The 19,846-nt window shown below is 44.3% G+C and overlaps 1 protein-coding gene across 2 annotated transcripts in view; it reads left to right on the top strand.

The window, feature by feature from the left end:
- ARNT2 (aryl hydrocarbon receptor nuclear translocator 2) overlaps positions 1-19,846 on the top strand; it is a 141,229-nt gene that overhangs the window by 75,287 nt on the left and 46,096 nt on the right. For both annotated transcript variants that reach the window (XM_048481683.1, XM_048481684.1), the window contains 4 exons: positions 4,329-4,405; positions 6,905-7,039; positions 7,231-7,305; positions 11,488-11,639. In XM_048481683.1, coding sequence (XP_048337640.1) covers positions 4,329-4,405; positions 6,905-7,039; positions 7,231-7,305; positions 11,488-11,639 — 439 coding nt within the window. The remainder of the gene's footprint in view (positions 1-4,328; positions 4,406-6,904; positions 7,040-7,230; positions 7,306-11,487; positions 11,640-19,846) is intronic.

The following is a 19,846-nucleotide window of genomic DNA, read 5'->3' as shown; positions in this document are numbered from 1 at the left end:
ACTCACACGGTCAGGAGTTCGAGCCCCCTGTGGGTCAGATATCCTGGCAGCTGCCTCATGGTCAACTCAGCCATCCATCCATTCTTGGTCGGTAAATGAGTACCTAGGCCATAGCTAGGGGGTAAAGAATAGCCAGGGAAAGCAATGGCAAACTACCCCACAAAAGAGGCTTGCCTATAAAATCACTGCTCGCAGTGGCACCCCAGGGTCGGACACGACTGAAGGGGAAACTTTACTTTTATGTTTGTACTCAGACTTTCTTGGGGACCCAGAGGGGCTTATCTTTACCATCACAACGGCCTTATGAAGTAGATTAGGCTGAGAGCATGTGACTGGTTTAAGGTCACCCAGCAAGATTCCATGATCCAATGGGACTGTGGCTATCCGCAAACGTGCACTCTTAAAGAGATACAACTCTTTTGCCCTTTTTGAACTCTTATCCTCTCATTTTTAAGTCTGGCGACATACCACAGAATCCTGATGGCATGTTCAGGATTCTGCGAGAGGCACGAATTCTTCAGCGGATGAGTCAGTGGGAAGGACTTCTAAATGTAGGGTCTTTGTAAACCACAGTGAGATAAGTTTAATACCTTTTGTGTAAACAAATGGTTTCAGGAAAATACATGGTCAGCAAGTTACTGTGTTAAGATACGATGCACAGTATATTTTACTGTAAACTTTGAAACACAGTTTCTCAGTAGGTTGTGAACGTCCCTGGTTGGGTTTTTGCATTTTCTGTTTGCCGTAGGGTTAACGGGACAACTTATGGCAATGTAAATTGTTGCATTAGCGAGTCCTGTGACGTACAGAAACGGAATACCTCACCCCTGCCAGTCCTCCCTATTTTCATTTTTGCATTTAATTTAAGCAAGTATTTATTCCTCCCACCCACCTCTTTTCTCTTATTAGGGAGCTCATATTTCTGAAAAGGAAATGAATTTTTATTCAGCCCATATGATACATTTTCCTTAATCGTTTCTGTTCCTCACATATCCATCAATGGAAAATATTTGGTCGAGAGATGGCTATCGTGAGCGAGCGAGAGAGAATGTGTGTTTGAGTGTGCTAGAAGTTTTATAAGTACTAAATCAAAGCCAGAACTAGTGTTCTGGCTCATACACAGCCCCAATGCACGTCTTACACAGAAAACTCCCAAAGTAAACAACATGTCAGATAGTATAGAAATTTGGAATTTGTTTTTACTTTTCCCTTTCAGACAGCTGCTTTAGCGTCTGTTTGCTTATAGCTGCTCAGATTATACTTATGGCAGTAGCTAACCATAGCAGTTAAATCTTTATGGGACTTTGGCCTGAATTTCAGCTTTTTCGCTTTACAATGTTTTCCTAAGAACTGGGCTAAAAACGTGGCACAATTAGGTGTTAAGATCCTGAGGCCGCAATATTAGCTGTATTTTAATTTAAGTTTCTGTGGGCAGGTGCCATTTTGAATTCTCCCCCTGCAATTAAAATTGAAAACCTCTCCCATGTGTAGAGAACAAACCCATGAGGACTGAGCAGAGCTAGAATCTGGATGTGTTCTGTTTTTTAACTATACTGAGTTTGTTTTTTATATGGGGGAATATTCAAACATTGGTATTCCGTGTCTGGGGGAATTGATACATTTGGGGCACTAACCATACGAATAAACTGTGTAACATCACTATTACCCAGAAAGAGCAGAAAACCAAAAAAATTGTTTGGATGATTGTCTGCAATGTTGCAGGCAACAGCTTTTAATGGCTTGGTGAGACAGTGTGGTGTAGTGGTTAAGAGTAGGTGGATTCTAATCTGGAGAACCAGGTTTGATTCCCCACTCCTCCACCTGAGTGGCACTTATCTGGTGCACCAGATTTGGTTCCTGCTCCTACATTCCTGCTGGGTGACCTTGGGCTAGTCACAGCTCTCTCTGAACTCTCATCCCCACCTTGAGGTGTCTGTTGAGGGGAGAGGAAGGGAAAGGAGCTTGTAAGCCACCTTGAGTCTTCTTACAGGAGAAAAAGGTGGAGTATAAATCCAAACTGTTCTTCTTTCAGTGAACTGGTTCAAGGGTAAGTGTTTTAGAGAACTGCTCTTCAAAAGGAGATTGTGGAAGAATAGCTGGGCTGCCCCCACCATTATTATTTTGAAGTGCGGTGGGGGGTGTTCTTGGGCCCTGAAGCCAGACCACCAAGGCAGTCTGCAAGGTAATGTTACCAGAAATCAGGTTAGGAACCTGGGAGGACTGGGAGTTCTACGGGGTACAGTATCATAGAGTCCATTCTCCAGAGTGTTCATTTTCTCCAGGGGGACTGATCCCAGTAGCTTGGTCTTGTACACAGGCCCTATCCGAGCAGAGTTAAAAGCAGCTCACAGCTGGGTTGGTAGCTCTTAATATGACTACCAAAGCACAAGCAAGTGTTTGCACCTGAATTTTGTGACATGGGCTTTTGACAACGTGCATGGTTTTAGAGCATCAGTTTTCAGTGTCTCAACCCAAAAACATGAAGCAAGGCTGAAGAGCAGATGAAGAGAGCATTTCCTCTCTGCAGAAGAGAGCCACTGTCCAAATAGGAGGATTCTGGGGGTTTCCAAACAAACTCGACTATTGGCATGATTTTTTTTCTAAAAATGAAGCGTTATGGCATGTGTAATTAGGAGCGCAGTCCTACGTAGAGTTACACACATCTAATTTCATTGAGGTCAATGGATTCTGAATGTTGTAACTCAGCATAGAATTGTATTGGAGGCCTGATGAAACAGTTTGCAGAAGAGAAGCATTTGGTTTTATACCCCTTTTTTCAGTTTGAAGGAGTGGCTTACACACTGTTCCCCTTCCTCTCCCCACAACAGATACCTTATGAGGTAGGTGGGCTGAAAGGGTTTTGAGAGAACTGTGACTGGCCCAAGGGCACCCAGCAGGCTTCATAGAGCGGAGTGGGGAAAGCAAACCCAGTTCTCCAGATTAGAGTCCACCACTCTTAGGCCCCTTCCACACGTGCAGAATAATGCCCTTTCAATCCACTTTCACAATTGTTTGCAAGTGGATTTTGCTGTTCTGCACACCTGCAAAGTGCATTGAAAGTGGATTGAAAGGGCATTGTTCTGCACATGCGGAAGACAGGGGCGAAGCAAGGGGGAACTATACCTGGGGCATGCATGCAATTCTCTGCTCTGACGCGGCTCCCTCGCTTTGCCCATCAGCCCTCCTGGAACGCCCTTCCGCCACTCTCTCAGGGTGCACACCTCCGGTGTGTCATGTTCTCAGCCCCTTGGCACTACACCACTGGCAGAAGGGGCCTTAATTTCTATACCACACTGGCTCTCTAAACAAGCTTTAACACCTCAAGTATGTACATAGGTGCTCAGAAGAAACTGTGCAAACTGTGCTTTATCTCCATACACCATGTTCGGGGAGAATAGAAGAGGTTAGAATGGAAAGATCGAAATTGATTCAAAACACAAGCTTGCTTTCTGATTAACCTGACCAGCATGCCAAAAGATGTTTTTCAGCGATGGATCACTGTCTTGTGACGTGAGTCCAAGTGACTCTGGGGAAAGGTTTTAAATAGCTTAAAATCTCTCAAGCATATGTAGGAAGTTTACGGCTTCAAAGCCTGACTTTGGAAATTTGATTACTTAGTGGAGTAGAGAATGCTTCTGGATCAAAACAGTACTTTTTGTGTAACCCAGAAGGGCTGAAAATAGTCTTCTGAAATGCTGTTGTATCCCTTTCATGTTTATAAAATTAAGTCCTGTTAAAATGGTTTGAGAAAACAAAGGAAAAGCAAATGCCCGCTTGTTTTTTCCGGCTGTTGTTTTCTTTCCAGTGTGATGAAATGTGTCTGTGATGGGATTGTTAGGAAACCCCGAAGTCTTTCAGTACAAGAGTGCAAAATATTCCCTAATGAAGCCAGGGGACGATTCAAATGGACTTGAGTCTGTAACAGCGGTAGCCAACTTCCAAAGTTAGCGGGGAGTGGACCATCTCCACACAAGTTTGTTGGGAAAGCATCCTAGATCACGATATCCTTTTAGGTATTGAAGTTAAGAGAAGAACATCGCAGGAAGGTGGGAGTGCCCAGGGGCTAACTCCCGACCGACTTTGCTAAGGGTGGGCCGATTGGTGTAAAAAAGCTTTGATTCCCAAATAAGTGCCAACGGGTATCGTGGTGCCCTCTACTGTGTTTCGTGGTGTCCGTTCACTTTTCCTGACTTTTGGAGGGAGGGCTTCTTACAAAGATAGTTTTGCAAGTCTGTTGCAAGATCTGAGCTCCTTGGAGGAAAAGCAAGACTTGAGTCAAGCCAGTGTTCTCACTTGGCATAACTGGGATTTAAAACTTTTTTTTTTAGGAATGACCATTCCAGAAGAAGATGCGGATGTGAGTCAAGGCAGCAAATATTGTCTGGTGGCAATAGGAAGGCTTCAGGTAAAAGCTGTCTTTGTGAAAACCTTGTCTTCCAACACATTTTTTGTTTGTTTATGTTATTCATTGTCAAAGTGGGATATCCAAAAGGTGATGCAGGAGGTGTTTGACTGGTAGAGAAAACCAACCAGGCATGAAGTATTAACATGGCAGAAACAAAGACAAAAATGGCACAGTAGAAACCTACTTACAGCAGCAGACAGTACAAACTATGCAAGCTGGTATAGTTTGTGGATTGCTGAAATTTTGCATCAAGTAGGATTGAAATAAAAGGCCAAAGCTTGCCTTTCTTTCTTTCTTTCTTTCTTTCTTTCTTTCTTTCTTTCTTTCTTTCTTTCTTTCTTTCTTTCTTTCTTTCTTTCTTTCTTTCTTTCTTTCTTTCTTTCTTTCTTTCTTTCTTTCTTTCTTTCTTTCTTTCTTTCTTTCTTTCTTTCTTTCTTCTACTCTTCTCCTTGCAAGCTCAGGGTGGCTTCCAGCATTTTGTAAAAAATACAGTCAAAACATTTTCAAAATCTAACTTCAACTCCACAGCGGCCAATATTTAAAAATGCATACTTACCACTGAGGGGGAAAGGTGGAAGGGGACAGAACGTGGAATCCCACAATACATTTTTTTTTCTGAGAGTCTGAACCCAATTTAATGGGAGGAAAGATTTTCCCACCTGTTTACACAGCAGTCCTGGCCTGTCACATGGGATAAACGTGATCAAATCCCTTAACTTTTAATGTTTTAGTGTTAAGAGATAGGTGGGGTGGTTTCCTGGGGCTTACAAGGCATTTCAGCTGCCAAAACAAACTGTTGTGCACCAATACCATTGCCTGTCCACGGAACAATGGCACATCTCTGACATCAAGCGTGCTGTGAATGACAGCGGAAGTCAGGAGCGGGCAGCGGGAATGGGGCAGGTTTAGTCACAAAGAGGCTTGGGAGGGGGCCGGCATCATGACCTCTTCTCCCTCCAGGAAGTAGATCTCCCAACTGGATGGCAGTGACCTTTTTGAGCCTCGGACTTGTATCTTGGCACACTGAGAAGTTAGAGGGGAACATTCGATGGAACTTGCTCCGTGCTCTCCTGCCTGAGAAGCCCATCTGGCCCTATAGTGTGTGGAGGAGAGGTTGAAGAAAGAAGGACTCTTGCTTGGAGCTGGGACCAGAAAGTGCAGGTTCCAGTAATGACCTCTAGCATAAGACCAGCAATGCTTGGTGCTCATTTTTCCCCATACAAAATGTACAAGAATGCTCTTTATGGAAAATCAGTCTCAAGAAGTGGGCATTGTAAACTTCTCCTCCAGGCTTTAGATTAGCCTCCCCTCAGCAAGAAGGAAAAGAAGAGTTTGGATTTATACTCCCACCTTTCTGTCCTGTAAGGAGACTCAAGGAGGCTTACAAGCTCCTTTCCCTTCCTGGAACTGAGAGAGTTCTGAGAGAACTGAGACTAGCCCAAGGTCACCCAGCAGGAATGCAGGAGTGAAGAAATACATCTGGTTCACCAGATAAGCCTCTGCCACCCAGGTGGAGGAGCGGGGAATCAAACCCGGTTCTCCAGATTGGAATCCACCTGCTCTTAACCACTACACCCCCCTGGCTCCTGTAAACTGTGCATGTGCGCAGCTGCATGGCCTCTGTATTGGTGCTCCCAGCAAGGGGAGCGCTCCCGGGTGGCTCAGTTCCATGCAGTGTTTTTGGATTGCCGCACAGCACTGGGGAACGCTTAGAGGGCCCGTTACCAAATGCCTGCCCTTTATGGGTTTAGCACATGGCAAGACCGTCCTCTTTGCAGAGGTGGGATCCAGCAGGTTCTCACAGGTTCCCGAGAATAGGTTACTAATTATTTGTGTGTGCCGAGAGGGGGTTACTAATGGGTGATTTTGCCATGTGATTTTTGCGCATTTGGTTAGCCTCTCTGCAAAATCCCTCTATAGCTGCTGGTCTGGGGCGTGGGGGTTCAGATGATTTAAATATTATTTTTATTGTTGTTTGAATGGTTATCTTTTATTTGTGATGTTTTATTGTTATTTAATTGTTTTTAACCTGTGTAATCCACCTAGAGATGTGAGCATCAACTCACAGAGAAAAACCAGGAACACAAAAAGTTCTGGGAGCATAAAGGGGATGGGATAGGAGCGTAAAATAAGTTTTCCAGAGCCCATTCTATTTTCTCACACAACAGGCTTTATTGCTAGTCTGTGATATGGGGGGTCAATAAAAACAGTCTATATACTGTAAAAATGGACAATGCACTCTATGGCCCCTTCCGCACACGCAAAATAATGCGTTTTTAAACCATTTTCACAACTGTTTGCAAGTGGATTTTGATATTCCGCACAGCTTCAAAGAGCACTGAGAGCAGTTTGAAAGTGCATTATTCTGCATGTGCAGAATGAGCCAGAGATATCTTTGGAAGGGTGGCAGAGTCCCTGCAGGTTTTATTTCTGCAGGCTTTCCCTTTGTCATTTGTTCCCTTTTTTATTGAACCGAGCATCTCTGATTCTTCCTTTCAGGTAACTAGCTCTCCAGTGTGCATGGACATGAATGGGATGTCCGTCCCCACGGAGTTTTTGTCCCGACACAACTCAGACGGCATTATCACCTTTGTGGATCCAAGATGCATCAGCGTTATTGGCTACCAGCCACAGGTCTGTTTTTTCTCCTGTTCCCAGACTCCCACGCCTCTACCCTATTTTCTTCAGATTCACAATTCTCAAAATGACACCCAGGTTTCAGAAACTTACCCAAACCTGACCTCAGTGCCTTATAGGATTTGGAAAGTCCCTTGTAATTTTTGCTTACCTTTTTGAAAAAGGAAATTTTCTCCATTGTTCATTAGGACCTTTTGGGAAAAGACATTTTAGAATTCTGCCATCCAGAAGATCAGAGTCACCTGAGAGAGAGCTTCCAACAGGTAAGCTGCATCAGCGATTTTTGTGTCTGGCTCCGCCTCCAGCAGCCATTTTATGGCAACCATTTGTGCTGCGCCCCCATACCATGTCAGAACTCCAAATGTGCCCTCAAACTCAAAAGTTTGGGGACCCCCTGGACTAAGAGAATTCATGCTTTTTCAGTTTACAAAAGCTTCCTGATTTCTTGGCGCCGGGTCTTGTCACAGGCAAGATGCAAGTGGCTCTAGTGAATTGCAGTGAAATTCAGTCTGATTTGGCTGGGGAGAAAGGCTTTCAGAGTTAAGAACGTTACACAGGAGCTCTGGCCAAACTTTCTTCTCCAAAGTTGGTGGGAAGTGGCAGTGGAATTTCTGCCAATTTCAGCTGGGCTATACTCGCTCGAGCTGTTTGGAAGATACCACCCATAATTGGGATATCCTTTTTTTCCCCCAAAAAAATTGTTTATATAAAACAATCCTGAAAATGTTGGCTGTCAATGCAAAGTCTTCGGAGATAGCATTGAGATTTGCTAACGGAAACATGCAAGCATATGGAAGCAATTCTGGACCTAGCTTTGGGTTTTCCAGAGCACCACAGATCTGTGACTGGAATTCACGTCCTTGTTGGACAAATTGATTCTGATTGATCTGGGGTGTAGCATGAGATTGTTTGCGCCGAGCATTTTGGCCTGTTTCATTCGCTGTGTATGGTTGCTCTTTGGGATTATGCTTTGCCATGCTGCTTTCACTTAATTAAGACCAGGCTCCTGCCAGGAGATTGGCAGCCCAGGGGATGGGAACTCTGCTAAAGGGTTGGTGGTGGATGGGAATTCTGCTACACGAGTATGGGGCCTCTGCACTGAAAGGTATTCTGTTGCTTGGCAACGAGTTAACAGATAAGGCATTCATAGTCTAAACTACACTGAAACTGCTGGGAATCTCTCACACTGGTACAGGGCAGGCGGAGTCTGTGCTATTATATCAGGGATAATCTTCCTGTGCTCTTTAGAACTGGCTTTGCCCAATTTGGTACCTGCTTCTGGATTCTTAATAAAGACTTCTGTATTGTCGAAGACTTTCATGGCCAGAATCACTAGGGTGTTGTGGGTTTTCTGGCTGTGTTCCAGTAGCATTTTCTCCTGACATTTCACCTGCATCTGTGTTGCTCCTCTGGATGGATGATCCTCTGGATGGATGATCCTCTTAAGATGCCAGCCACAGATGCAGGCTAAAGATCAGGAGAAAATGCTACTGGAACACGGCCATGCAACCCGGAAGACCCACAACACCCTAAAGTACGATAACCCAGAGTCTGGTTAATGACCAAAGACAGCCGACCGAACAGGCAGGCGATGACAAACCACCTCGGAAGTTCCTTGCCTTGAAAACCCCAGCAGGGGTCACCATAAGTCAGATGTGATGGTGCGGGGAGTCCAACGTATGGTAGGATCGTGGGTCTCCAACCAAGACATTCCCAAAACGATGGGATGTCTCGCCACCGGCTCCACCCCCTGCCATCGTCCTGGTCGTGTGTGTGGGGGTGATTTTGCACCCCCCACGTGACCAGAATAGTGGTGCGGATTCCACCCCCCGCGCCCCCACCGGCTGGGGGCGGGGCTTTGAAAGGTGGGTCACACCCCCTGGGCCCCATCCCCAAACCCACCCTATAAAAATATATATACCTACATCACTGATGCAGCGATTTGTGCCTGAATGTGAGAGTGTATGCTCTTTTTCTTTTTCAAAAAAAAATAACATGAGCTTATTGCAAGATTCACTGGGGTGTAGGATGCCCCAGAAAAGGAGAAGTTTTAGAAATGGCCAACCTTATCAGGAACCGTTTAGGGCTAGACCAACCTGAGCAGGATTTTGCATCTCCGGCCAATTTCAGTATCTTTGCCTCCTGCAAAAGATAAATTTATTCATCAGGGTAGGAAAATTAAGCCCAAATGAACTGTTCAGAAGCCAAGAACAACAAATGGGATTTGTATCGAAAGTTGCAGAGGGTGGCTGTCTAGAATCACTGGAAAACCCTTCCTCTGGACATTTATACACAAACTCTATTTTTACAGTCACCCTGTCGGGTGTGGTGGTAGAACGGCTGTCGTTCAAAGGATGTGTGCCTCATCCGACTGAAACTAGGAAGAAAGCGTAAAACATAGCTTAAAGAAAACATTCACTTCTGGCTTTTATCCAGGACCAAAATTTATTGTTCTGGGAACCATAAAAGTATTTTTTCTTCTTTTCACGTATGCCTTTTCCTGTTTTAAGTGGAGATTCCAGCTTTCCAGGTTGCTCAGTGTAGAGCAGATTTCTTAATCAACTAGTGGAGAGCCATGTTGATGTGGTGTATAGGAAGATCTTTGCATTTGGACGAGAGCTACAATTGGGTTCTGCCATGAAGTGCACTGGGTGAGTTAGATTCGATTGTAGTCTCTTGGCCTGATCTTTAGAATCCCTTTAAAAAAATTATTTTAAAATTATTTTTCAACGTATATTAAACAGATCAAAAAAAAAAAGGAAAAAAGAAAATGATAGAGAACAGTAAAAGTTACAGCATAAAAAATATCTACCCACCATTATATTAAATACACAATGGATCCCAAAATAGTATTTTCTGATTACCAGAGAGACTTTATAAAATCTCATAATCTTTGTCATTTGTTTGCTCCAAACTATTTTTGCAATTCCAATTACTATATCTTAGATATTATTCATTTCCAATGCTTGAATTATCTTATGTTTACATGATCGATTCCAATACATATTAAAAATAAGGATTCCATCTCTCATCGAATTCATGTTTCGAGCACTGATTTACAAAGTTAGTTCGTTTGGCCATTATGAAGATAATCCCTTGATATCTTTGGAGGAAAGGCAACATATATGAAAATGAGATAGTTCTGCCATCCCAGCAGGCACACGATTGACTAGGAAGGAGTTGGTCTTGCCCGTTTTTTTAGCCAGGGTGATGTTATGGGTTAATTACCCTAGGCCCGTGGTGGCGAACCTTTGGCACGCCAGATGTTATGGACTACAATTCCCATCAGCCCCTGCCAGCATGGCCAATTGGCCGTGCTGGCAGGGGCTGATGGGAATTGTAGTCCATAACATCTGGAGTGCAAAAGGTTTGCCACCACTGCTCTAGGCTCAACTGCAGTCTCCTAGCTGCTGTTCTGCAGATTCAATGCCTGCCCAGGACCTTTATTCATTGGTTCTGGTGGGTTTCCCAGGCTGTGGTCTGGTAGTTTTAGTTTCTACTTTTCACCCACATCTGTGTCTGGCATCTTCAGAGGCATGCCACAGTAACACGTGCCACAAAACACATCTTACTGTGTGGACCTGCCGCTGAACATGACAGCCGTAGATGCAGGTGGAATGTTAGTATCTAAAGCTATCAGACCACGCAGCCCGGAAAACCCACAACAGCTGGTTAATTCTGGCTTTGAAAACCTTTGACAATACATTTATGCACTGCTTGTAATAGGGGAACATCACAGTTCAGTGACTAAGACAGCCTTGTATGCATTCTTCTTCATAAGATTAGAGGCTCTGATACATACGATTATGGTCCCTTTTAGGGATAATATTACTCAGGATATATTGTGATTTACCTCTGGGACTATCTCTGAATATATTCTAAAACTGGGGAAAGAGGGGGTGGGGTGGGGTGGGGTGGGGTGGGGGAACCAACCATGCAAATCTTCTCCATGCTGTCCTAGAAGGAAGTTTGAGAAGTCAAATGAACAATACTGACTTTTTATGGATTTTGGGGGAACTGTTTGCAAATTCCAACTTTCTGGAATACAGTTAAAGAACCGAGCTATGATAGTTCAGAATGCTTGCTGTGTTCGGTGCCAACAGTTTTTATTGTGTTATTTGGGAGAGGTCAGTTGGAGAATCTGATGCAGAGACAGTTTCTAGGTTGATTATGGCAGCTAAAAGGCTGTGAAATCTTTATCGGGGGGGGGGGGGGGGGGATCTCGATTGCCTGTATGGAGCAGCATCAGAAAACTGTTGATGAGGAGTCTAAACTATTACGCAAGGTCAACTCTAAGCCGATAACAACTAGTGATGCTAACTGATTTGTAGGGAAATGGTCCTTGTTCTGTTTTGAAAAAGTAAATGGGGCACGTTGCGTTAATGTATCTTCTTGGCTGCCCTGCTACTTTCTCCCATCGTTGATTTTCGCTATATCTTCTGCAGGTTGTTAAGCTTAAAGGTCAGGTTCTTTCCGTGATGTATCGTTTCCGTACCAAAAACCGGGAATGGATGTTAATCCGGACCAGCAGCTTCACGTTCCAGAACCCATATTCGGATGAAATCGAGTACATCATCTGCACCAACACGAACGTTAAGTATGTGTCTGTGTCTGCAAAGTTATTCTATTTATTTATTTATTTATTTGTTTGTTTATTTATGATCAGATTTATATTCCGCCCTTCCCCCGAAGGGCTCTGGGTGGTGTACAACACACACAGCAAAACAGATGGAGTATTGAACCAATACAAATTATAAAACAATATAAACTCCAAAAACATAAATACTAAAAAACTCATTAAAAGCAGCTTTCAATGCAGTACAGTACACAATATAAAATCAGCGTCCTGCAATTAACCCATATTAAAACCCTCCTCAACAAAAGAGAAAAAAGGGGGAGAAAAGGCAGTGGGTCCCAATGATGGTAAAGGGATCCTAGATGTAAAAACACAGCTGGGGAGGGAAGGGGGCGTAATCAGCGGCCGGTCCCTCCAAACGCCCAGTGGGACAACTCAGTCTTGCAGTCCCTGTGGAACTCACCAAGATCCCGCAGGGCCTGGACAGATAGAGGAAGAGTGTTCTACCAGGCAGGGGCCAGGGCCTTTAGAGGCCAGCCGCATCATCGGGGGACTGGGGACCACCAGTAAATTGGCCTTCATAGAACGTAGGGGCCATGTAGGGACATATGGGGTAAGGCGGTCCCAGCTGTTGCTCCCATTTCCTTGGCTGCTAAGTGGAGGTGATCAATAACTTGGACATATTTTAGGATCTCAGTCCATTGAGGAAATAAGTGTGTGGGTGGATGGGGTTGGATCCAGTGGCATTTGCTTATGGTGAGAGTACACTTCACCACCTGTGTCTCTCCCCCCCCCCCGCCCCCCACTGTAGCCCAAAATGTTACTGTTGGGAGGAAGGGTACAAAGGATGCCAGGATCAACCTGAAAGGGGTGATGGAAATTAGCAATTGGAGGAAGAATGAGTGGAAGTTCCTCTCCCCTGTTCATCTGTAGAAACACTTTGCTGGCTGCAAGTCTTGGGACCCTTCCGCACATGCAGAATAATGCACTTCCAATCCACTTTCACAATTGCTTGCAATTGGATTTTGCTCTTCTGCACAATAAAATCCAGCTGCAAAGTGCATTGAAAGTGCATTATTCTGCATGTGCGGAACGGGCCTTGGAGTGTGTCTGTGCTTTAATGCACCTGACGTTGACTGGGAGACTCATAGCTCTGCCTGTTGGGTTGCGGGCCCCTCTAGAACCCTCCACTGATGCGGCCATCTTCCTCTCATCCCCCCCCACCCCGCTCCCTTCCCACCAAGCTATGAGTTGATTGTAGGCTGGAGGGTGGAAGCAGAGGTGGGATCCAGCAGGTTCTCACAGGTTCCCGAGAGTAAGGTTACTAATTATTTGTGTGTGCCGAGAGGGGGTTACTAATGGGTGATTTTGCCACGTGATTTTTGCCTTAGTTATGCCCCTCCTCTCAGCAGTAGTGCGCAGAACTTGAAGCAGTCTAGCAGGACGTTCACCGGCGTGGGCCCAAGAAAGGAAATAAAGAGGTTAAAATTTTGCCAGATTTTCTGAGTTGGTGGTTTCAATTTGAAAGCGGAGGCAGCACAGCTTTGCCATTTCCACTAGTCACTGACTTTCAGTGTTGACCAATTTGGTTATTACCATAAATATATATTAGGAAAACATCCTGTCTGCTAGGCCCTAAGTTGACACGGAAGGGGCTTTGCCTGCAGAAAGAAGGTCCCAGATTCCGCGCTGAGCACATATTGGTTATTCGGATTCAGTATTGAACAAGATGGACCAGTGCTTTTGACTCAGTACGAGGCAGCTTCTTGTGTTCTTCGTGATTTGAAATAGCCAACCAAATCTTGGGCTGAGAGCCTCTTGTGACTTATTACTTCTAAGCAATGAAGTCTGGGATCAATTATCATAAATTTTGCACGAGGAACATTCGTACTGACAGCTCTGTTGGCTGGAATTAATTTATATGTCCTCTGTAGATAAAATGTAGCCAGGTTTGCCCAGGAGTGGCAGATATACGTGTATTGATCTACAAAGATTTATGAGAAGCTGCTCAGGGCAGCTTACAACACTGTATATGCTGTATTCGTACAGTGTGCCGGTTGCTACAAATCTATCCTCAATGATCCATACAAGAAGAAGAAGAAGAAGAGGAAGAGGAAGAAGAAGAAGAAGAGGAGGAGGAGGAGGAGGAGGAGTTTGGTTCTTGGGGCTACCCTTGGAGAGTATTCCGAAGCTGCAGCTAATGCAGAAGGCCTTGGCTGGATTGCTGGTTGGGGCCAGCTATCAGGAGCATATGCCAACAATACTACAACAATTACAGTGGCTTCCAATCTGCTCCTGAGCCCAATTCAAAGTGTTGGTTTTGTCTTTTAAAGCACTATGTGGTTTGGGACCAAGACATCTGAAGAACTGCCTTCTCCCATATATTTTCTGCCTCGGAATTAAGTTCCTGACCGCCCCACCAAAGATGCTTGTTAGGTGGGTACATGAGAGAAGGCCTTTTCAGTAACAGCCCCACAATTATGGAACAATCTTCCCTGTGGAGGGAGGTCTGGTCCCTTCTTTGTTGATCTTTGGGAGACCATTGAAGGCAGTTTTATTTAGGGCTGAATTTTGATTGATTTGCCATTTACTATTGGCAGTCCTAATTGCCGTTTTAAACTGTGATTTAATTGCTGTTATCATGTTTTTATCATGTTTTATTTATTTTGTAAGCTGGCTCAAGTCCCACACGGGAGATTGATGGCTAATAAAAGTTTAAAAGAAATAATTAGATTGTGATCTTCAGTTGGACTCTTCTGTATTGTACCCAGTGGTGGGATTCAGCTGGTTCGCACCACTTTGGCAGAACCAGTTGTTAAAATAGTGCTTGTAAACAACAAGTTGTTAAATTATTTGAATCCCACCGCTGATTGTACCCTCTCTTCAGTTGATTTAGCAATTGCCGGAATTAGGGCAGTCTATTGTTGAAGGCTTTCATGGCTGGAATCACTGGGATTCTGTGTAGTTTCCGGACTGTGTGGCCGTGTTCTAGCAGCATTCTCTCCTGACGTTTCGCCTGCATCTGTGGCTGGCATCTGTGGCTGGCAGTCTCTTTCAAGGGACCTGTATTTTGGGATGGCTTGTGAGAATGGGTGGGGGGCAGTTACTTTTGGAGATTACGCAAGATAATTTCATTCCAGGGCATATTGCAGGGGGACGCGGAGTGAAATAACAGTTGAGAGGGGATTGTTTGGAAGGCTTGGCTGTGATTTTGTCTGTTCATGTTGCTATGCTGTTGCTTTAATTTTTATGATATCTTGTTGCTTGTGTGAAAACCTCCTTGCACGATAGGTATGCTTTAAATAAAATAAATTCAAATTGATCTGTCCATTTCAAAGAAAACCAAAAAATAAATTGATTGATTGATGGGCAGACAGATAGACGGATGGACGGGGGGAGGGAGGGAAGGAGGGAGGGAGGAATGGATTGATAGACTGATGAACAGACTAGATCAGGGGGTTGCAACCTGTGGCTCTCCAGATGTTCATGGACTGCAATTCCCATCAGCCCTACCACTTGGCCATGATGGCAGGGGCTGATGGGAATTGTAGTCCATGAACATCTGGAGAGCCACAGGTTGTGGATCCCTGGACTAGATAGATAGATAGACGGACGGGCGGGCGGGCGGGTGGGCGGGAGGGAGATATAGATATGCAGGAGTTAGGGAGAGAGGGACGGACAGACAGGAGGGAGGGAGGGAGGGATGGATGGATGGATATGCAGGAGTTATTTAGGCTGTTATCTTCTTTGGTGTGGGATGTTTTTAAAAATGAAATCTGATTACCGTATATACTCGAGTATAAGTTGACTTTTTCAGCACATTTTTGTGCTGCAAAAAGCCCCCCTCGACTTATACACGAATGAGGATTTTACATTTTTTTTAGGGTTTTTACTTTGTTTGCCGCCAGGGGGTGCAGTTTTTAGGCTAATGGCACCAAAATTTCAGGATATCATCAGGGGACACTCCTGATGATACCTGCCAAGTTTGGTAAATTTTGGTTCAGGGTGTCCATAAGTTTGGACCCCTTGAACTAAACTTCAGTAAACCTGGGTGGTATCATCAGGATAATCTCTTGCTGATACCAGCCAGGTTTGGTGATGTTTGGTTCAGGGGGTCCAAAGTTAAGGACCCCCAAAGGGGATTCCCCATCCCCCATTGTTTCCAATGGAAGCTAATAGTAGATGGGGCTACCCTTTTGAGGGTCCATAACTTTGGACCCCCTGAACCAAACTTCACCAAACCTGGGTGGTATAATCAGGAGAGTCTCCTAAAGATACTATGAAATATTGGTACTGCTAACATAAACATTTCTCCCCTGACATGCACCCTCAAATTTTCCCCAGATTCTCCCTTTAAATCACCCCCCCCCCTTTCTGAGTGGATTTAAAGGGAGAATCTGGGGAAAATTACATTACAAAACATTGAAAGTATTGTCAAAGGCTTTCACAGACGGATTCAAAGGCTTTCACAGACGGATTCAACTGGTCATTGTGGGTTTTCTGGGCTGTGTGGCCGTGGTCTGGTAGAATTTGTTCCTAACGTTTCACCTGCATCTGTGGCTGGCATCTTCAGAGGTTATAAGAGAAGTCTGGACACAATGTGTAACAGATCTCTCTTTGTGATACACCTCTGAAGATGCCAGCCACAGATGCAGGTGAAACATTAGAAACAAGATCTACCAGACCACGGCCATACAGCCCAGAAAACCCTTCCTTACAAAAAAGCTAAGGCTTTTGTAGTTTTAAAGTTATTGTTGATACCATATTCTTCTTGCTGACCCTCTTTTCCACTTACAGAGCTAGTTTACTGTTTTTCTTTGAAATAAATATTCAAAAACATTTAACCTACTGATGCCTCAATCAATGTAATTTTATTGGTATCTATTTTTATTTTTGAAACTTACCAATAGCTGCTGCATTTCCCACCCAAGACTTATACTCAAGTCAATAAGTTTTCCCAGTTTTTTGTGGTAAAATTAGGTGCCTCGACTTATATTTGGGTCAATTTATACTCGAGTATATATGGTAACATGAAGCTGGTTGAGTGATGAATTTAGTCAGCGAAAACGGTTTGGGGAGGAGAATGATAGGGGACTCTGGTGTTCGCAGTCGGCGGTTGTTTTTGTGTTGCGTTTCTTTCCAGCTTCAGCAATCAATTTCCAAAACTCGGTCTGGAAGCGGAAAAGCAACCAAACATTGGGTTCAGATGTTCACTTTATTTCCATGCCAATAAAATAAAATTAATCCAAGTCTGTTTTTGGGCACAGCTGTCCAAAAAGAACTTCCTGGAGAGGCAAAGTGTTTTAACTTGAGCATTCAGCTTCCTATTCAGCTTCCTGTCTTATTAGCTTTTTTAAATTAACTTTCGGAAAAGAAAACGTGGCAAGTGCATTCATTTTGCTGGTGGGCTGAGCTGGCGTCCATTAGACCTTTGTCTCCTTTTGTTATGCACACTAGGGGTCTTGGAAGCCCTTTTTCCACAGTATAGTTAGAGCATTAGAAGAACCCTGCTGTCCAACATCCTGTTTGCAGCATGGGCTAACCAGATGCTTCTGGAAAGCCTGTAAACACGGCATGCAGAACGTTCTTATTATCCTTATTATCTTGTATTCAGGGGTATCCTGCTTCACAACTGGGAAGTTACTCTTGATAGACAGACGGCATCATGTATGCACTGAATTCTTTTAAAAAAAATACCCAGTGGCCATCAGCACAACTTGGGGCAATGAATTCTGTATTTTGATATAGGTTTCTTTTTCCTCCTTGAGAGGAAGAAACCTATGCCAGATCTCTTCCTTCTCCCTTAAGAGCCAGCGTGGTGTAGTGATTAAGAGCAGGTGCACTCTAATCTGGGGAACGGGGTTTGATTCTCTGTTCTGCCACTTGAGCTGTGGAGGCTTCTCTGGTGAACCAGATTAGCTTGTGCACTCCAGCACATGCCAGCTGGGTGACCTTGGGCGAATTACAGTTCTTCGGAGCTCTCTCGGCCCCACCCACCTCAAAGGGTGTTTGTTGTGGGGGGAGGAGGGAAAGGAGATCGTAAGCAAATCCAAACTCTTCTTCTCTCTCCAGCTGTCTTCAGATGTTACTGTCCACACAAACCAGGAGACAGCAGCCACATATAGATTCGCCCTATACGTATGGTCTGAAAGGGGCCATGCATTGGTTTTCAGAGTCAGTACAGGCAAAATCAGGGTTGAATGTTACAGAGGCTGTGTATGGGTGTGGGTTTATATTTGAAACCGAAGCCTATTATGCATGGGGACTTCCCGCAGCATTCCTCAGCCCAGAGTGCCTTTGCAGGGGGTCTCCTCACTTTGTTTACACATGAGGAGGTGCCCCGCTGCCTTCTGCGCAGTTTGCCTACCCCTGCTTCTCGGTCGTATCCCCATCCACAAGATTAAAGATTGCTGGTTTCTTTTTTTGAGCCCTTTAAATGTAATATTGGTGTTCCTTATAATTCAGTGGTGCCGGACCTTTGGCACTCCAGATGTTATGGACTACAATTCCCATCAGCCAATTCCCATGGCCAATTCCCATGGCCAATTGGCCATGCTGGAAGGGGCTGATGGGAATTGTAGCCCATAACATCTGGAGTGCCAAAGGTTCGCCACCACGGCCTTATATCAATATTGTGCAGGCATCTATTATTGTTTGGGGATTTTTAAAAAAGCTGGTTTTCGGTCCCTGCAAGGAGTGGAGTGGGAGAACCATCTCCCCCCACTCCTTGCAGGGATTGACAGTTGACATTTCCCTAAAAAAACAAGAGCAATAGCAACCTGCACAATATCAATATAAGGAATATCATTTAAAGGAATATAAGGAATTACATTTAAAGGGCGCAAAAAAAGAAGCCAGCAATCTTCAATCTTGAGTTGGATGGGGGGGAGTGACCCGGAAAGAGTGATACCCGGAAGCAAGGGGAAACATGGGGGTTTCCCCACTCTTGCTAACAGGATCTTCAGCGCTGTCAGTGTGAATCTTGTCTGTACAGAAATCTCTGCCCCGGAGGAAACTTACCCTCCCAGCGGGACAAAACACGAGCAAATAATCGGACAGAGTGCACCTTTTTCTTCAGAATTATTTGTTTAGTCCTCTGTTAGTTTATACAGATCAAAATAGATTCGTTAACTGATCGGTTGAAACTGAATTAATTCGAGAGTGCGAAACACGGGTGTCAGCAAGAATGCACCCCCGAGACAATTGGGGCCATTCATGCGGAGAAGAAAAATGAGTGGTCTTAACAGGCTTCTAATGAATTGTCTGCTGGCATTTCCCTCCTGCCAGAGTACCTAACTCCAGAATCAGATGATATCTGCATCTGAGGGATTTGTAGAGTCGTTTGGATGGATTTTACTACCTCGGTCTGATTCATTTCTCTTCTCTCTTATTGCATGTGTCAGTTTCCTTTGAAGTGGGGCTCCGTGGCTACTGCACAGTTGACATATTTCCAGCGTTCTCGTAATTGGATTAAGGCGGCCACCTGCCGGGTGCTCTTACGCATTCAGATCATTTTATTTCCTTCCTCCCTTTGTAGGGTTTTTAACAAATCTTCAGAAAGGGAAAGTCTGGAGTTGCGTGTTGGAGGGCAGTTGTATCTTTTGTTTCCCCTAGTCCAAAATATTGTTGTTTAAACTAGGGAAAAAATTATACACCTATTGCTGAGATACCTTTGCTATAGGAATCCTGAAGCTGCAAATGCTTAGATATCTGAATGCTGAGAGCTGCATATCTTTGGGTTTATTTACAAATAAAGCCATCAGGTTTATTCGGGGCAGGGGGCATACAGGTTGCCCTCTGCATCTCAGTGAAATTAATTGCTTTGGCCTGAGCTCTAAGGAAATAGGGTGGGATATAGATTTAACTAGATAGATAGATAGATAGATAGATAGATAGATAGATAGATAGATAGATAGATAGATAGATAGATAGATAGATAGATAGATAGATAGATAGATAGATAGATTGATTGATTGATTGATTGATTGATTGATTGATTGATTGATTGATTGATTGATTGATTGATTGATTGATTGATTGCAGTCAATATCTGCTGGTGAGAGTAGGGGGCGGGAAGAAGTGATTCTGCCACAGGGGTCAAGATCAGTCAGAGGGGCAACAGAATGACTTGCCCTCTGGGGAGGTTGCCTGTTGCATCTCTGTGTGGGCCACTCGTTCTCCATTTAGAATACATACATCCAGGCAGACTATTTGCAGAAGCACAGAGT

This window comes from Sphaerodactylus townsendi, linkage group LG17 (assembly GCF_021028975.2).
Source record: "Sphaerodactylus townsendi isolate TG3544 linkage group LG17, MPM_Stown_v2.3, whole genome shotgun sequence".
Classification (NCBI taxonomy): Eukaryota; Metazoa; Chordata; class Lepidosauria; order Squamata; family Sphaerodactylidae; genus Sphaerodactylus; species Sphaerodactylus townsendi.
This window is presented reverse-complemented; position numbering and strand designations above follow the sequence as displayed.